This window comes from Centroberyx affinis, unplaced genomic scaffold, assembly GCF_046629955.1.
Source record: "Centroberyx affinis isolate AG114_WGS23_722 - 3 ecotype Tasmania unplaced genomic scaffold, CSIRO-AGI_Caff_v1 ptg008138l_1, whole genome shotgun sequence".
NCBI classification, from domain to species: domain Eukaryota; kingdom Metazoa; phylum Chordata; class Actinopteri; order Beryciformes; family Berycidae; genus Centroberyx; species Centroberyx affinis.
Genome location: NW_027284056.1, coordinates 1 through 15,000, shown reverse-complemented (window position 1 = coordinate 15,000; position 15,000 = coordinate 1). Strand labels below are relative to the sequence as shown.

At 42.6% G+C, this 15,000-nt stretch overlaps 2 protein-coding genes and 1 non-coding gene across 3 annotated transcripts in view; 2 read left to right on the top strand and 1 right to left on the bottom strand.

The window, feature by feature from the left end:
- Nucleotides 1-2,844, bottom strand: part of LOC139640010 (coatomer subunit zeta-1-like) — a gene marked incomplete at its 3' end in the record, with an annotated part of 13,202 nt that extends 10,358 nt beyond the window's left edge. The window contains exon 1 of the mRNA XM_071514172.1: nt 2,762-2,844. Within this exon, the coding sequence (XP_071370273.1) occupies nt 2,762-2,833 (72 nt within the window). The remainder of the gene's footprint in view (nt 1-2,761) is intronic.
- A 1,772-nt stretch (nt 2,845-4,616) lies between these two features.
- On the top strand, nt 4,617-11,131 carry praf2 (PRA1 domain family, member 2). The gene is made up of 3 exons (XM_071514173.1): nt 4,617-4,821; nt 8,058-8,275; nt 10,992-11,131. Exons 1-3 carry the CDS (start codon nt 4,643-4,645, stop codon nt 11,129-11,131), a joined length of 537 nt encoding a protein of 178 aa, XP_071370274.1. The 5' UTR covers nt 4,617-4,642.
- On the top strand, nt 6,824-6,896 carry trnav-uac (transfer RNA valine (anticodon UAC)). Its single transcript has one exon. It is a non-coding gene; the product is annotated as a tRNA-Val (tRNA).
- Nucleotides 11,132-15,000: the final 3,869 nt, after the last annotated feature.

Sequence of the window (15,000 nt, the reverse complement as noted above, 5' to 3'; positions counted from 1 at the left end):
CTGGTTTTAAACTTTGTGCACATGTTTTGGATGTATACTGTGTTTTGATGGGACCCCAGGAACAACAGTTAAGGGGGATCAGGATTAATAAACAGTAGTAAGTAAACAACAACATTGTACGACCTGAAAAACAGACGGAACAGATGGAATATAAACTCTAAGACAACATCGCCAAAATCTGCAATGAATTACCTCCTTCACACACACACACACAGTAGAGAGTCTATTTATATCTATTTATACCTTTTATACTTTTTTTCTATTTATATTTATTACTATGTGTATCTTTTATTATTATTCTTTTGTTGTTTTTTACACGCACTTGACTGAGAGATCTGCACAAGAATTCCAATGCCCTTGTACACCTGTACCTGAGCAAATGGCATAATGAAGTCTTGAATCTTGAATTATTTGAAAGTAAAACACTCAGAAACTTCCATATGCTCCTGTTGAAAAATATTCCCTTTTCTGATGAAACCCACCAGATAAACTCAGCACTGCACCCTCCAGGCTCAGGTCAGGCCAGTTTGTCTTGATTATTTTCTCGATTAATCGATTAGTTGTTTGGTCTATAAAATGTCAGAAAATGGTGAAAAATGTGGATCAGTGTTTCCCAAAGCCAAGATGACGTCCTCAAATGTCTTGTTTTGTCCACAACCCAAAGATATTCAGTTTACTGTCATAGAGGAGGAAAGAAACCAGGAAATATTCACATTTAAGAAGCTGGAATCAGAGAATTTTGACTTATTTTTCTTTAAAAAATGACTCAAACCGATTAATCGATTATCAAAATAGTTGGCGATTAATTTAATAGTTGTCAGCTAATCGATTAATTGATTAATCGTTGTAGTTCCTGGTGAGAAACAGGACTCTGCCTGACTGAAGCTGCTGCAGCGTCTTCCACTGGAAACTCCAGGCTCTGAACTCAGTAATTACTGTTTGAACTGTATTGTTTCTACACTGACTGCTCACACACACACACACACACACACACACACACACACACACACACACACACACACACACACACTGAAACACACACCCACACACTGAAACACACTCACTGAAACACACACCCACTGAAACACACACACACACACACACACACACTGAAACACACACACTGAAACACACTCACTGAAACACACACACACACACTGAAACACACACACTGAAACACACTCACTGAAACACACACACACACACTGAAACACACACACTGAAACACACTCACTGAAACACACACCCACACACTGAAACACACACACTGAAACACACTCACTGAAACACACACACACACACTGAAACACACACACTGAAACACACTCACTGAAACACACACACACACACAGATATACACACACACACACACACACACACACACTGAAACACACACCCACACACTGAAACACACTCACTGAAACACACACCCACATACACAAACACACACAGATACACACACAAAACCACACACTGAAACACACACACACACACACACACACACACACACACATATATACAGAGAGACACACAGGAGAGGATTAAATTAAATGTACAAATGATTATCTGTAAATGTTTGACGCTTTGGCAATATTGTTCTTCACTTTTGTGTCAATAAAGCAAGAGGAATTGAATTGAGAACAGAGAGAGAGAGAGAGAGAGAGAGGTGGGGAGTATGAAAGCAGGATGAAGAATGAAAAAGAGAAAAATAGAAAGGGAGAATGGGAGAAAGACAGAGAGAGAGAGAGAGAGAGAGAGAGAGAGAGTAAGAGGGACTATGAGTGGGAGAGAGAGAGAGAGAGAGCTGATAAGAACTGAAAGAGCAAGCGAGATTGAGAAAGAATGAGAGAGAGACAGAAAGAGAGAAACGAAAGAGAGAGAAATAGAAAAAGACGGAGAGAGAGAGAGAGACTAAAATTGTGCGCAAGGCAAACGGGGAGCGAGCGAGCGAGCGAGCGCACCTCGGAGAGAGAGAGAGAGAGAGAGAGAGAGAGAGAGAGTGAGAGAGAGAGAGAGAGAGAGAGAGAGAGAGAGAACGGTGGACGTGGCACCTACTCCGCTCTACACGTCGACCCAGTTGCAAACACATGCAGACACACTGAGGCGTTGTGACACCGAACAGCCGCTTTACGGCACGGAACCGCGACAACGCAACTTTTACTGCTGTTTCTACTGTTTCTACTGTTCCGTCATCGGCTTCTAATCACTGACGCTTTATTCTACTGTGACGCTCCGGTCCGTCCGGGTCACGGCACTGTCAACCATTATCGTCATTATGATTATCATTATCGTTATTATTATTAGTTCTCGTGCGGCCGAGCTCGTCTCTCTGTAGTAAAATACGGGCAACCGGGACTATTTTTATACCGCCGATGCGCACCGGAGAGGAAAAAGTCTCGTTTGGCCGCGAGCCGGCGGCTGCAGGCCCGTGCACCCGCAAGAAACACACATGCACGCAGGCACGGACACGTTTCCAGAGCTGGAAATAAGTCCATTAAAGACCGAATCCGCCTTTTTTATTTTATTTCTAACCGATCTGCAGGCGAGAGCGGCAGCACGCGCCCTCCTCCCCCCCCCTCCGGTACACCTACCAGCCTGCCGTAATGCAACAAATGTCATGCACACTGAAGCGTTATTAAAACAGCGACAAATACCGCACAAGCTGTCAAACACACCGACCGCCTTAAAGGTTGTTTTCTTGTTTGTTTGTTTGTTTGTTTTTCACAGCCGCTGCTGGTCGGTGAAGGCGCGTGAGGCTCACCAGAGACGTGGAGTCCATCGCTGCTCCGCTCCGCTCCGCTCGGTGTTGACGTGGACAGATCTGAGCTGTCATTCCGCTGTGAGCTGGACAGGAGCCGCCCGGGCGCGTGCCCGCAGCCAACCGGATAGAACGGAGCGCGTCCCCGGCCCCCCCTCCGCCTCCTCCTCTCAGGATTTTCACAATAAAAGTCATCACGCTGTTCCCCGCGAGAATAAATCTGTCACTGCATTCTGTCTGACTGTTGATGTGTTTATAGTTAAGAAGGAAATAATGACACTAGACTAATATATGCTATTAATACTACTACTATTACTACTACTACTACTACTATTACTACTACTACTACTATTACTACTACTATTACTAGGCTACTACCACTATTACTATTAGCCTACTATTACTACTACTACTACTACTACTACTATTACTACTACTATTACTAGGCTACTACCACTATTACTATTAGCCTACTATTACTACTACTACTACTACTACTACTATTACTACCACTACTACTACTACTAGTAGTACTATTACTACTGCTACTACTACTACTGCTACTACTACTGCTATTACTACTACTACTACTACTACTACTATTACTACTACTACTATTACTACTATTAGCCTACTATTACTACTACTACTAGTACTACTACTACTACTACTATTACTAGGCTACTACCACTATTACTATTAGCCTACTATTACTACTACTACTACTACTATTACTACTACTACTACTAGCCTACTATTACTACTACTACTACTACTACTACTATTACTACCACTACTACTACTAGCCTACTATTACTACTACTACTACTACTACTACTACTACTATTACTACCACTACTACTACTAGTAGTAGTACTATTACTACTGCTACTACTACTACTACTATTACTACAACTACTACTACTACTACTACTACTATTACTACTACTACTATTACTACTATTAGTCTACTATTACTACTACTACTAGTACTACTACTACTATTACTAGGCTACTACCACTATTAGGCCTACTATTAGCCTACTACTACTACTATTAGGCTACTACTAGCTACTTCTGCTATTATTAGGACTACCACTATTATTATTACTAGGCTACTACCAGGCCTACTACTCTTAATAATAATAATAATAATAGTGATAATAATAATTCGAAGAAGAAGAAGAAGAAGAAATAATATAATTCATGAGCCTCTATATTTAAAGCCCTCGGGATCAAACGGCAGCAGGAAGCGTCAGCCTGCTTTCAAAATAAGAGCCCCCCTCCCCAGGCGCACTCCGCTGCCGGCCTGTCTGCAGCCTGACGGGATTTGAATCGTCTGGAAATAGCGCCACTCATGGGATTAACGGATGACTGGGTACATTTAGCCAGCGATTACATTTCATGACAGATAGGCTATAGTTTATTGCCGATAAATTCATTCATTCGACAAAAAAGAACACTTTACAAATATGACAGAAAATTATAGGCCTACTCTATAGCCTACATAACAATATTACAGCCGGTATGCGATTGAAAAAATACCATAAAGTATGATAAGATTACTATAAACTTATCACAGACAAACTAAAAGTCACTATAGAAATATTATAGGAATATTATACTGAAACCTTAGGCAATAACGACACCATAAACTGCAATTACAGGAATATTATAGGAATATATCGTGAATATAGATTATGAACATTATGGTGATTTTACAGCTTCCTATCTGCGGGCCATCGAGACCAGCGCGCTCTCGATGGCCCCGGGAACGCGCCTCCTCAGAAGCCGAGCCGAGACGAGCCACCGGCGGGCCAGTCCCCTCCTCTTCCTCCGCCGCGCTGAATGCTGGGAAGTGTGGTTTGTTATCGTTCGGGGAAAATGGCAGACGTGCAGCCGCCACCCCTCCGCAGCCTGGACGACTTCGTCCTGGGCTCGGCCCGGTTCGCCGCGCCAGACCTGCGCGACCCGGACCGCTGGAACAACCGGATCATCAACAACCTGCTGTACTACCAGACCAACTACCTCCTGTCCGGGCTGGGGGTCCTGCTGCTGGTGGGGTGAGTCTCTGTTCTGATCTGACGTGGTCATCCTCTCTCTCTCTCTCTCTCTCTCTCTCTCTCTCTCGCTCTCTCGCTCTCTCTCTCTCTCTCTCTCGCTCTCTCGCTCTCTCTCTCTCTCTCTCTCGCTCTCTCCCATTGAAATGTTTGTCAATTAATTCGTATGTGAATGCGACTTCAACAGCAGTGAGCACGAGCCTTCACTGTCAACACACACACACACACACACACACACACACACTATATACCCCCCCCCCCCCACACACACACACACAGCTTTACAGATGAGACAGCAAGTTAGAAGATTAAGATGAGTTATTGAAATCAAACCTCCCTGTCTCTCTCTCTCTCTCTCTCTCTCTCTCTCTCTCTGTCTCTCTCTCTCTCTCTTATTGAAATCAAACCTCCCTGTCTCTCTCTCTCTCTCTCTCCCTCTCTGTCTCTCTCTCTCTCTCTTATTGAAATCAAACCCCTCGCTCTCTATCTCCCTCTCTCCCTCTCTCTCTCTCTCATTGAAATCAAACCTCTCTTATTGAAATCAAACTTATCTCTCTCTCTCTCTCTCTCTCCCTCTCTCTCTCTTATTGAAATCAAACCTCCCTCTCTCTCTCTCTCTCTCTCTCATTGAAATCAAACCTCTCTTATTGAAATCAAACTTATCTCTCTCTCTCTCTCTCTCTCCCTCTCTCTCTCTTATTGAAATCAAACCTCCCTCTCTCTCTCTCTCTCTCTCATTGAAATCAAACCTCTCTTATTGAAATCAAACTTATCTCTCTCTCTCTCTCTCTCTCCCTCTCTCTCTCTTATTGAAATCAAACCTCCCTCTCTCTCTCTCTCTCTCTCATTGAAATCAAACCTCTCTTATTGAAATCAAACTTATCTCTCTCTCTCTCTCTCTCTCCCTCTCTCTCTCTTATTGAAATCAAACCTCCCTCTCTCTCTCTCTCTCTCTCTCTCTCATTGAAATCAAACCTCTCTTATTGAAATCAAACCTCTCTCTCTCTCTCTCCCTCTCTCTCTCTTATTGAAATCAAACCTCTCTTATTGAAATCAAACTTATCTCTCTCTCTCCCTCTCTCTCTCTTATTGAAATCAAACCTCTCTCTCTCTATCTCTCTTATTGAAATCAAACCTCTCTCTCTCTCTCCCTCTCTCTCTCTTATTGAAATCAAACCTCTCTCTCTCTCTCTCCCTCTCTCTCTTATTGAAATCAAACCTCTCTCTATCTCTCTCTCTTTCTCTCATTGAAATCAAACCTCTCTCTCTCTCTCTCTCTCTTATTGAAATCAAACCTCTCTCTCTCTCCCTCTCCCTCTCTCTCTGCAGCAGGGTGGAGGCTTTGAACCCGGTCCGACTCCTTACCGGCTACACCACCCTGCTGTCAGACACGCACCTGTAGTATAGCAGCAGTGGTTCTCAACCTGGGCGCCGGACCCCCCAGGGGGTCGCAAGATGACAAAGGGGAAATCATTGTTTGAACTGTGTGTAAGCATGTGCAGCCTGGGATGAGGTCACAGGTAGGCGTGGCTTCGTTTTAAGGGGTCACAAGCCAAAAAGGTTGAGAACCACTGGTCTATAGTACCACCTATAGTAACATGTATAGTAATGTCAGTGTTAGCCTCTGAATTTACTCTCATATGAAGCTTTATTGAACGCGCCTGCACCTTATTTTCAGTGAAGTCAGTGGTTTGGAGGCCGGCTGTGGATCACATGATGAGCCTGTCGCTGCTCTGTTCTCCAGCAGAACCTCAGGAACCTTCATCCTGTTTCAGAACAGACTCCTCCTCCTCCTCCTCCTCCTCCTCCTCCTCTTTCTGCTCCACTTTCATTTTCAGCATCATCCCATTTGTTACTTTGCAGTCAGAATGACGGGAGGCTCCTCGTGCCCTCGTGGACGATGAAGTGTGGAGTGTGTGTTTGTCATTTTCCCTTGAAGTGAAGACAGAGGAGGAGGAGGAGAGGAGGAGGAGGAGGAGGAGGAGAGGAGAAGAGGAGGAGGAGAGGTTCCAGAGTGTAGCTGTTATCATGTCTGCTTTACACGCTGAAGGTCCTGGGTTCAAACCCCAGTGGAACCATCAGTTTAAAGCAATATTCCACTCAGTTTTAACATGGGGGTTATTATGAAAAGCAGAATATAATCTGCTCACCAAGATCAGATGCAGCTGGACCAGTTTGTTTACTATTTTTTACTTGTATCCCTCCGCTTGTATCCCTCCCCTACATAGCGGAGGCACGTATCCCTCCACTATGTTCTCGTCTATCAATAAAAACGCTATTTGGCGAAATGACGTTCTATAAAATATGACCAAACAGTCAGTTGGATCTGATGTTGAATCTGTTCACCACCGTGTTAAATGTCAGTTTCTATTCAAATTAATGGGAAGTAAATATCTGAACGTGACAAACTGGTCCAGCTGCATCTGATCTTGGTGAGCAGATTATATTCTGCTTTTCATAATAACCCCCATGTTAAAACTAAGTGGAATATTGCTTTAAACTGATGGTTGCACTGGGGTTTGAACCCAGGACCTTCAGCGTGTAAAGCAGACATGATAACAGCTACACTCTGGAACCTCTCCTCCTCCTCTTCTCCCCTTCTCCTCCTCTCCTCCTCCTCCTCTGTCTTCACTTCAAGGGAAAATGACAAACACACACTCCACACTTCATCGTCCACGAGGGCACGAGGAGCCTCCCGTCATTCTGACTGCAAAGTAACAAATGGGATGATGTTGAAAATGAAAGTGGAGCAGAGAGAGGAGGAGGAGGAGGAGGAGGAGGAGGAGGAGGAGGAGGAGGAGTCTGTTCTGAAACAGGATGAAGGTTCCTGAGGTTCTGCTGGAGAACAGAGCAGCGACAGGCTCATCATGTGATCCACAGCCGGCCTCCAAACCACTGACTTCACTGAAAATAAGGTGCAGGCGCGTTCAATAAAGCTTCCTGTGAGAGTAAATTCAGAGTCAAAGATTTTAGTTTTCAAGAGCCGAACAGCCCCCATGTTAAAACTAATAAGTGGAATATTTCTTTAACACAGTGTAGCAGACTAGTGGTGAGAAAAGCTGATCTGTAGGTTTGTGGGGCAGAATCCTCCCAAACGGCGTCCAACGTGCCTCAAAGGCGTTTGCGAAACGTTTCACCCCGTTAGGAGCAAACGTTTCTCACCGTAGCGAAACAGTTGAAGTTTTGAACGTGTCCCGGGTCCCAATCCTGACATGGCTGCCTGTGCTCTCTCCTCCCAGGTACTTCCAGCCCCTCCAGCTGGTCGTCGGGGCGACGGTGGTCACCCTGCTGTTCCTGGGCTTCGTCTGGGCCGCCGAGAACCGAGCGCCCATCCGCCGTTTCCGTAGAAACCACCCGTCGCTCTCCCTGCTGGCCGTCCTATTGGCCAGTTACCTGTTCCTGTCGGTGCTGGGAGGCGTGGCCGTGTTCCTGTTTGGGATCGCCTTCCCTATACTGAGTAAGACAGGAGCGCACACACACACACACACACACACATGCACACACACATATGCACGCACACACACTCACACACACACACACACACACACACACACACACACACAGGCATGAATCTACACCAACGTTTAGTTAAGGTGGCAGAGTCATTTCAGTGCTTCTCAGTCAGTTACCTGTATTCTGTTTGTTCAGTTCCCCCTTAAACTCCAGGTGCTCGTCACCGCCTCAGCTGCCTATCAGAACTCTGCACTGTTGTCATAGCGACGACCACAGAATCTAGAACTGATAGGACGGTCGTTCCCATTCATTCATATCTGCATGTCTGCACTCTTGAATGGCCGTTTGGCTGCTTCACTTGACAAATGGCTGCCACAGAATGTTTGATAATGTTGTCATGGAAACCAGTGTTGACTTGGTGCAGGAGAGCCTCGGAAAGCTGGTGCGTTACCGTGGCGACGGCATCGTCTGGATGCCAGTGTCAGTTGTGATGAACATTCTGTCTGAGTCTCATGTTCTGTCCACAGCAAGGTTATTATCCTTAACGAAAACTAACGAAATAACGAAAACTAGGTGTGAAAAAATATTTTCATGAACTAAAATAAAAATAAAAACGAGGCTTTACCAAAAAACGATAACTAACTGAAACTGTATTGTGTGTTTACAAAACGAACTAAAATAAACTAAAATTATAGAGAAAATGTCTTTAGTTTTCGTCTTTGTCAATTTATTTCATACATAAGCCTGGTATTTTGAATTTTTGAATCTCGCCCCTGACAAATACCACATATTACAAAAAAAGACTGAAACTAATAACAACTAAACTAAAACTAACTTATTAAAACTAAACTGAAACTGAAAACAAAAAGTCAAAACGAAATAAAAACAAAAACTACTGAAAAATGCAAAACTGTTATAACCTTGGTCCACACAGGAAACATGACATCATCAAAACTCTGTGGAAGCCATAGAATCGAATCGAAAGACGATTTTTTTTTTTTTTTTTTGCAAATGAACCCCAGTCTGCACCCGACGGGAGAGAAACAGCTCTCCTAAAATAAAAGAAGAAAAAAGACCCAGAAGATCTGTTGTGTCTGTCTGTCTGTGTTCATTTCACTTCATTTCACTTCATTTCAGTTCATTTCCCCTGACAGTCTGTTCTGTTCACTCCGGCTGAACTTGACGGACGTTCAGCCAATCAGAGGCGGTTCCTACGGTTGTTTTGTAGGTTTGTCCGTAGGTTTTCCAGCTGAGTTATTGCATTTATACATGAACCTTAGAGTCTGTTTCTTCTTTCTTTTCTATCAAGCAGCTCCGTTATGAGCAAAGCTTGAAAACTGACCTTCGATAAGAATTGCGAGGCAGTGTGTAAAAAGGGACATCAGCGTTTGTTTTGTCTCAGAAAACTGTGGTGGAAGAAGTATTCAGATCTTTGACTTAAGTAAAAGTAGCAATACCACAGTGTAAAAATACTTTGTCACAAGTAAAAGTCCTGCATTCAAAATGTTACTTAAGTCAAAGTACAAAAGTATTAGCATCAAAATGTACTTAAAGTAGCAAAAGTAAAAGTAGTCATTATGCAGAATGGCCCATTTCAGAATCATATATATCATGTTATTGGACTATAATTATTGATGCATTAATGTGTTCATCACTTTAATGTTGCAGCTCATAATTTATTAGCTGATTTATGTGTTAATAATCTAAATGTGCAAAGTAACTAGAAACTAAATGTAGTGGAGTAAAAAGTACAATATTTCCCTCTGAAATGTAGTGAAGTAGAAGTATAAAGTAGCATGAAATGGAAATACTGAAGTAAAGTACAAGTACCTCTAAATTGTACTTAAGTACAGTACTTGAGTAAATGTACTGAGTTACATTCCACCACTGGATAAAACCATGATGACCCTCTTTTATCGGGCTTTTATTGAATCGATCTTGTATTTTTCCCTTGTGTCATGGTTTGGTTCCCATCCTTTACATGGCGAATTCCAGTGTGTGTGTGTGTGTAGAATAGGGCTGAACGATTTTGAAAAAATATCTAATTGCAATTATTTTGGCTGATACTGCAATTGCGATATGATTTGCGATATTAGAGGGAATGATAATTTTTACATCATTATTCTCATTTTCATTGAAAAACGTATTAAAATGATTATGGTGTGATTTTTGCGGGGATCTGTACCAAACAAAGATGTTTTCTTAAGTCTGTAGAATATGATGTGTAGGCCAGGACATCTCTGCAGCACCACAATATTTAATTTAAAATGCTATTTTGACACATTTCACCTTTAACAAATATTGCGCCTCCTGTGATTTGAACATCGCAGGAGGCCATATTGCGATTTTGATAAAATTTCGATTACTTGTTCAGCCCGAGTGTAGAAGCACTTTGTCATGACCTTCTTGGGAGTTTTTATATTTTAATACTATTTTGAAATGATAATGATACTTGTTTTAAAGTATTTGTTTTGACGTCTTAGGAATCTGTGTTGCTGTGATGTCTTTGTCTTTAACTTTGGATTGCTGAATCTCCCGTGTGCACAACAAATTTACCCTTGGGTACTAATAAAGAAACTCACAACAAACCAACAGACAGAAATGTATGTAATTCTGTCCGTTTGCTGTCTGTGGAGAGGTGGAAGACCAGAAGGGACTGGCGATGTACAGATAAACTCACTAATATGCTAATTTACCCCCCCCCCCCTCTCCTCCCCCAGTGGTTCTCCTCCACGCGTCGGTGAGGCTGCGGAACCTGAAGAACAAGCTGGAGAACAAACTGGAGAGCATCGGCCTGAAGAGGACGCCCATGGGACTCCTGCTGGAGGCCATGGGACAGGAGCAGGAGGCCGGGTCCTAGGAGGAGGAGGAGCAGGAGGAGGAGGAGGAGGAGGAGGTGGGGTGGTGGGGGGGAGATAGGAGTGGGTAGGGGAGAAGAGAAGGAAGCAGGAAAGACAAGAGGAAAGTAATGGGGAGAGAAATGGAGGAGAAGAAGGAGGGAAATGAAAGGAGAGGAAGAGCTTGAGAGAGCAACAGGAGACGAGAAAATGTAATATGAGACCATTGCTGTGGGGTAAAGAGGGAGAATAAACAGAAAAATAAACTACAAAGAAAGAAAGGAGTCGAGGAACAAAGGGTTGGGGGGGGGTGGGGGGGGGGGTTAGATACTCAGCTGATCAGAGGTCAGCGGTGAAGGAAGAGACTCATTCTGTGTCGAACGGGAACAGGACAGGGATGATAAATCTGTAGAAATCATCCAGCAGTCTGACAAATCGTCCTTGATCCGTTTTTGCCAATCGTTGCACTTTAACCACACTTTTATTTGTTACATTTTTTTTTAAAACATGCTGCAATATAAAACAGTTTTCATCACAGCAATTAGAACAAAAATGTTGTTGTTATCGTGATGAGTTGCTACATGATCACTGAGTGAATTGGTCAACTTCACCAAGTTCACACATCACGTTTTTGAAAAAGCTCTGCCTGGAGCGCTTTCTCTGAGCAGAAATAAAAAGCGGATCACGATAACCAGCTAACCAGATAATACAGTGATGAGCAACAAGCAAAGGCTGACAGATATTCCAATACACATCCAGTCTGATCCACTCTGCCTCTTTATGACCGGTGTTGTGGTGACAGATATTCACTTCCTACTGTAACGGAAACTCACTTACTACAACGACCAGTTCAGGGGCGTGTCTAGGGGGTGGCCAGGGGCACCTGATTGGCAATCTGATTGGCCACCCCAGGTGCCACCCCAAAATCCTGAGTTATGACTGGCTGATGGCCATGTTAGAGGCGGGACCATCAAGCCAGTTAATTTATTTTTCCAAAACTACGCCCCTTGAGTTCTAAGAAACACTCCAAGGGGAGCAAAGAGAAAAACAAATTAGGGATCAATATGAAAAAAACACAATGTCTGACCAAACAGAATGCAGCACCTGAAGATAAAGACCAAGAAGTAATGTTAGTATCTTACATTTTTTTTTACATGCATACAGTTGACAGTGATACCTGATAATTCTGGTTGTTTTCAACCTGGGCCTTGTATGGAAGAGGATTAGGGCCACATGTGAAAAATGTATTTAAATTCTGAGATTAATCTCAGATTACTGAGAATAAAGTCAGAATTCTGAGTTTAAAGTCGGAATTCTGACTCGGAATTCAGAATTCTGACCTGGGACCTGCCTGCATCCTTCCTGAATGCCACCTGTGCCCCACCTCGGCCACCCCAGTCAAAATGACCTTGACACACCGCTGGACCAGTTTCTCCACCTTCACGTTGAACATTTAAACATTTTTGAAAGAGCTCCACTGTGTGAAAAAAACACACTGGGCGCAGCGCTTTATCGTGACACAGGGCTCACACATGGCGGCCGCTCCCCATATGTTTTAATGTAAAAAAGGCGGCAGCAGTTTGAAAAAACGCTGTGTGAACGCAGCCTAACTCAACCAGGACTCATTTAGCTGAAAGTAGGCAGGAAAGAGCTGGACCATAGGCAAAGCAGCAGAAAAGAGAAATTCTGCATTAATATTCTAAAGAGGTTTAATGGTAGCTAGCTAGATAACTATTAGCCTAATGGAGGACGCTATCGCTAAAAATACCAAGACAGTAAAGGGGAGCTTTGCTGTAAGCAAATAAATGTAAATGTTAACTAGCTAGCTAATCTAGGAATTCAAAGAAAAGTTGCCAGATAGCTGGCTAGTTGAATACTTAGCTAACGTGCTATAGCAGTTAAGCTAACTGAGTCCTGGTTGTGTTAGCTGGGGAAAATAATAATAAAAACCAAGGAACGCTCAGGCTTCTGCACAGCATAAACCTGGCAAAATGAAGACATGCCATAAGGAGCAGGGACCTTATTCATATAAACACCTTTTGAATTTACCTTTAATTCCATGATCACCTGGATGTGACCAGTATCCTGATGCTGAAAGAGTTAGAATAAGTAGAAGACTTCCTAAGTCAACTCTTGTGGTAACCAGGATGCTAGTTAGCAATCTTTCTCTTGTTTTGGTATTATTATTATTATTATTAGCCTATTATTAATGTATACTACAGAGTGTGTGAAAAGTCTGGAATCATAGGGAAACCGCCAGCTGAACCAGTATCCAGAGTGTTAGTCAGAAGTGGGATTTGAACTCCATTCAGACAGAATTGAAGCATCAGACCGCTCAGCCGTACTGACACTGTGTTTACAGGGAAAACAAGTCCAACAAGCAGAAATATACAGTAGGCCGTATCACATATGATTCACGACTTTCTGGACCTGCTGTACTTTGAAGAAAACTAAAATGAAGGCACTCACTAATGTGTAATTTACTAATGGTGTTCATGTTAACTAAGGTATTAATTTATACATTATTTAATAGTTTATAAAGATGACTATTATATAATGTATAAATTAATACCTTGGTTAACATGAACACCATTAGTAAATGATTACCAGACACATTAGTTAACTGTTAATTAAGGGTTAGTTAATGCTTATTAAGCGTTAACTAACCCTTAACTTAGTGACCCTTATTGTTAAGTGTTACCAGTATGATTCACGACTTTCTGGACCTGCTGTACTTTGAAGAAAACTAAAATGAAGGCATTTCTATACCAAATGAGTGTCAGTACAGTATGATGAAGGTTTACCAGTTCACATCAGCAGTGTTGTAATTGCAAATAATTTTGTATAGAAAAAAACTGAATGTTCTCCGCAGAGTGAAGGTATTTGATGAATTGAAAGCTATTTGATGTATAAAAAAAAATCTGTCTGTTGTGATTTGAGGGGATCTCGCATTTTGCTTTTATTTGTTTTGTTTCATAGCCTAATATGAAAGGAAACGCTCCCAGCAGCCTCCAGACAAATACTGTTAGTGTTTGTGTTGCTGGTAAGAAAAAGTGAAAGTGTCCCGTAGATCTGGGGATTCACCAGAGTTTCCTCCCCAGTTAAACTCATTCCAAGGCCTGGTTTTTACAGACCGGACCCGCTCCATTAATCCATTTTCATGTTTCCTCCACCTTAACCATGCCTTTCTGTTCAAAGCATTCACACAACGCCAAGAATGCCAGCGTTTGTCTTACATGCCAATAATTGATTACTAATCGTTATTATTGATTATTATTTTTGAATATTAGTGTCAGTGTCCTGCAGAAAACACATCAAAAAACAAATAAATAAATCAGGATCTGGGAATAACTGATTTTCTTCTACAAGCCAATGAATTCATTGATATTTTGACTTTTACATTTATATGTTTGGTATTTAGCTGATGCCACTTGTGATGAATGAGCAGGACACTTCAGCAGGTGACAGGGCTGTAGTGGGGGTCGAACCTGTGACCCTTCTGTTACGGGACGGTCTCAGAGCAGCCCATTCTGGTATTTGGCTCAGATCCTGGGTCACAAAATCTTTCTTTTTTCCTACATTTTCCTATGAGTCAAGAAAGTCTCACTAGGTTGTTAGTTACCGTACAGAAAAAAAAAAGTTCAATTTGGACTAAAGAAATGCCTTCTGGTTGCTTGTAATGTTGCTGATCCAGGAACTGAAGCTCGTTCTCTTCATTGCGAGTCATTCTGGATGAGCATCATCTAAATGACTGGAGTGAGATGTGATGTTTCTGCATGACGCTGCACAGTAAGCTCAGTGGTGGAGGATGATGCTGTTCAGCGCTGCCTTCCATTCAGCTCTGGTTTTGTCTGGTTTTGTCTGGTTTTGTCTTTACATTTGAATTAATCGC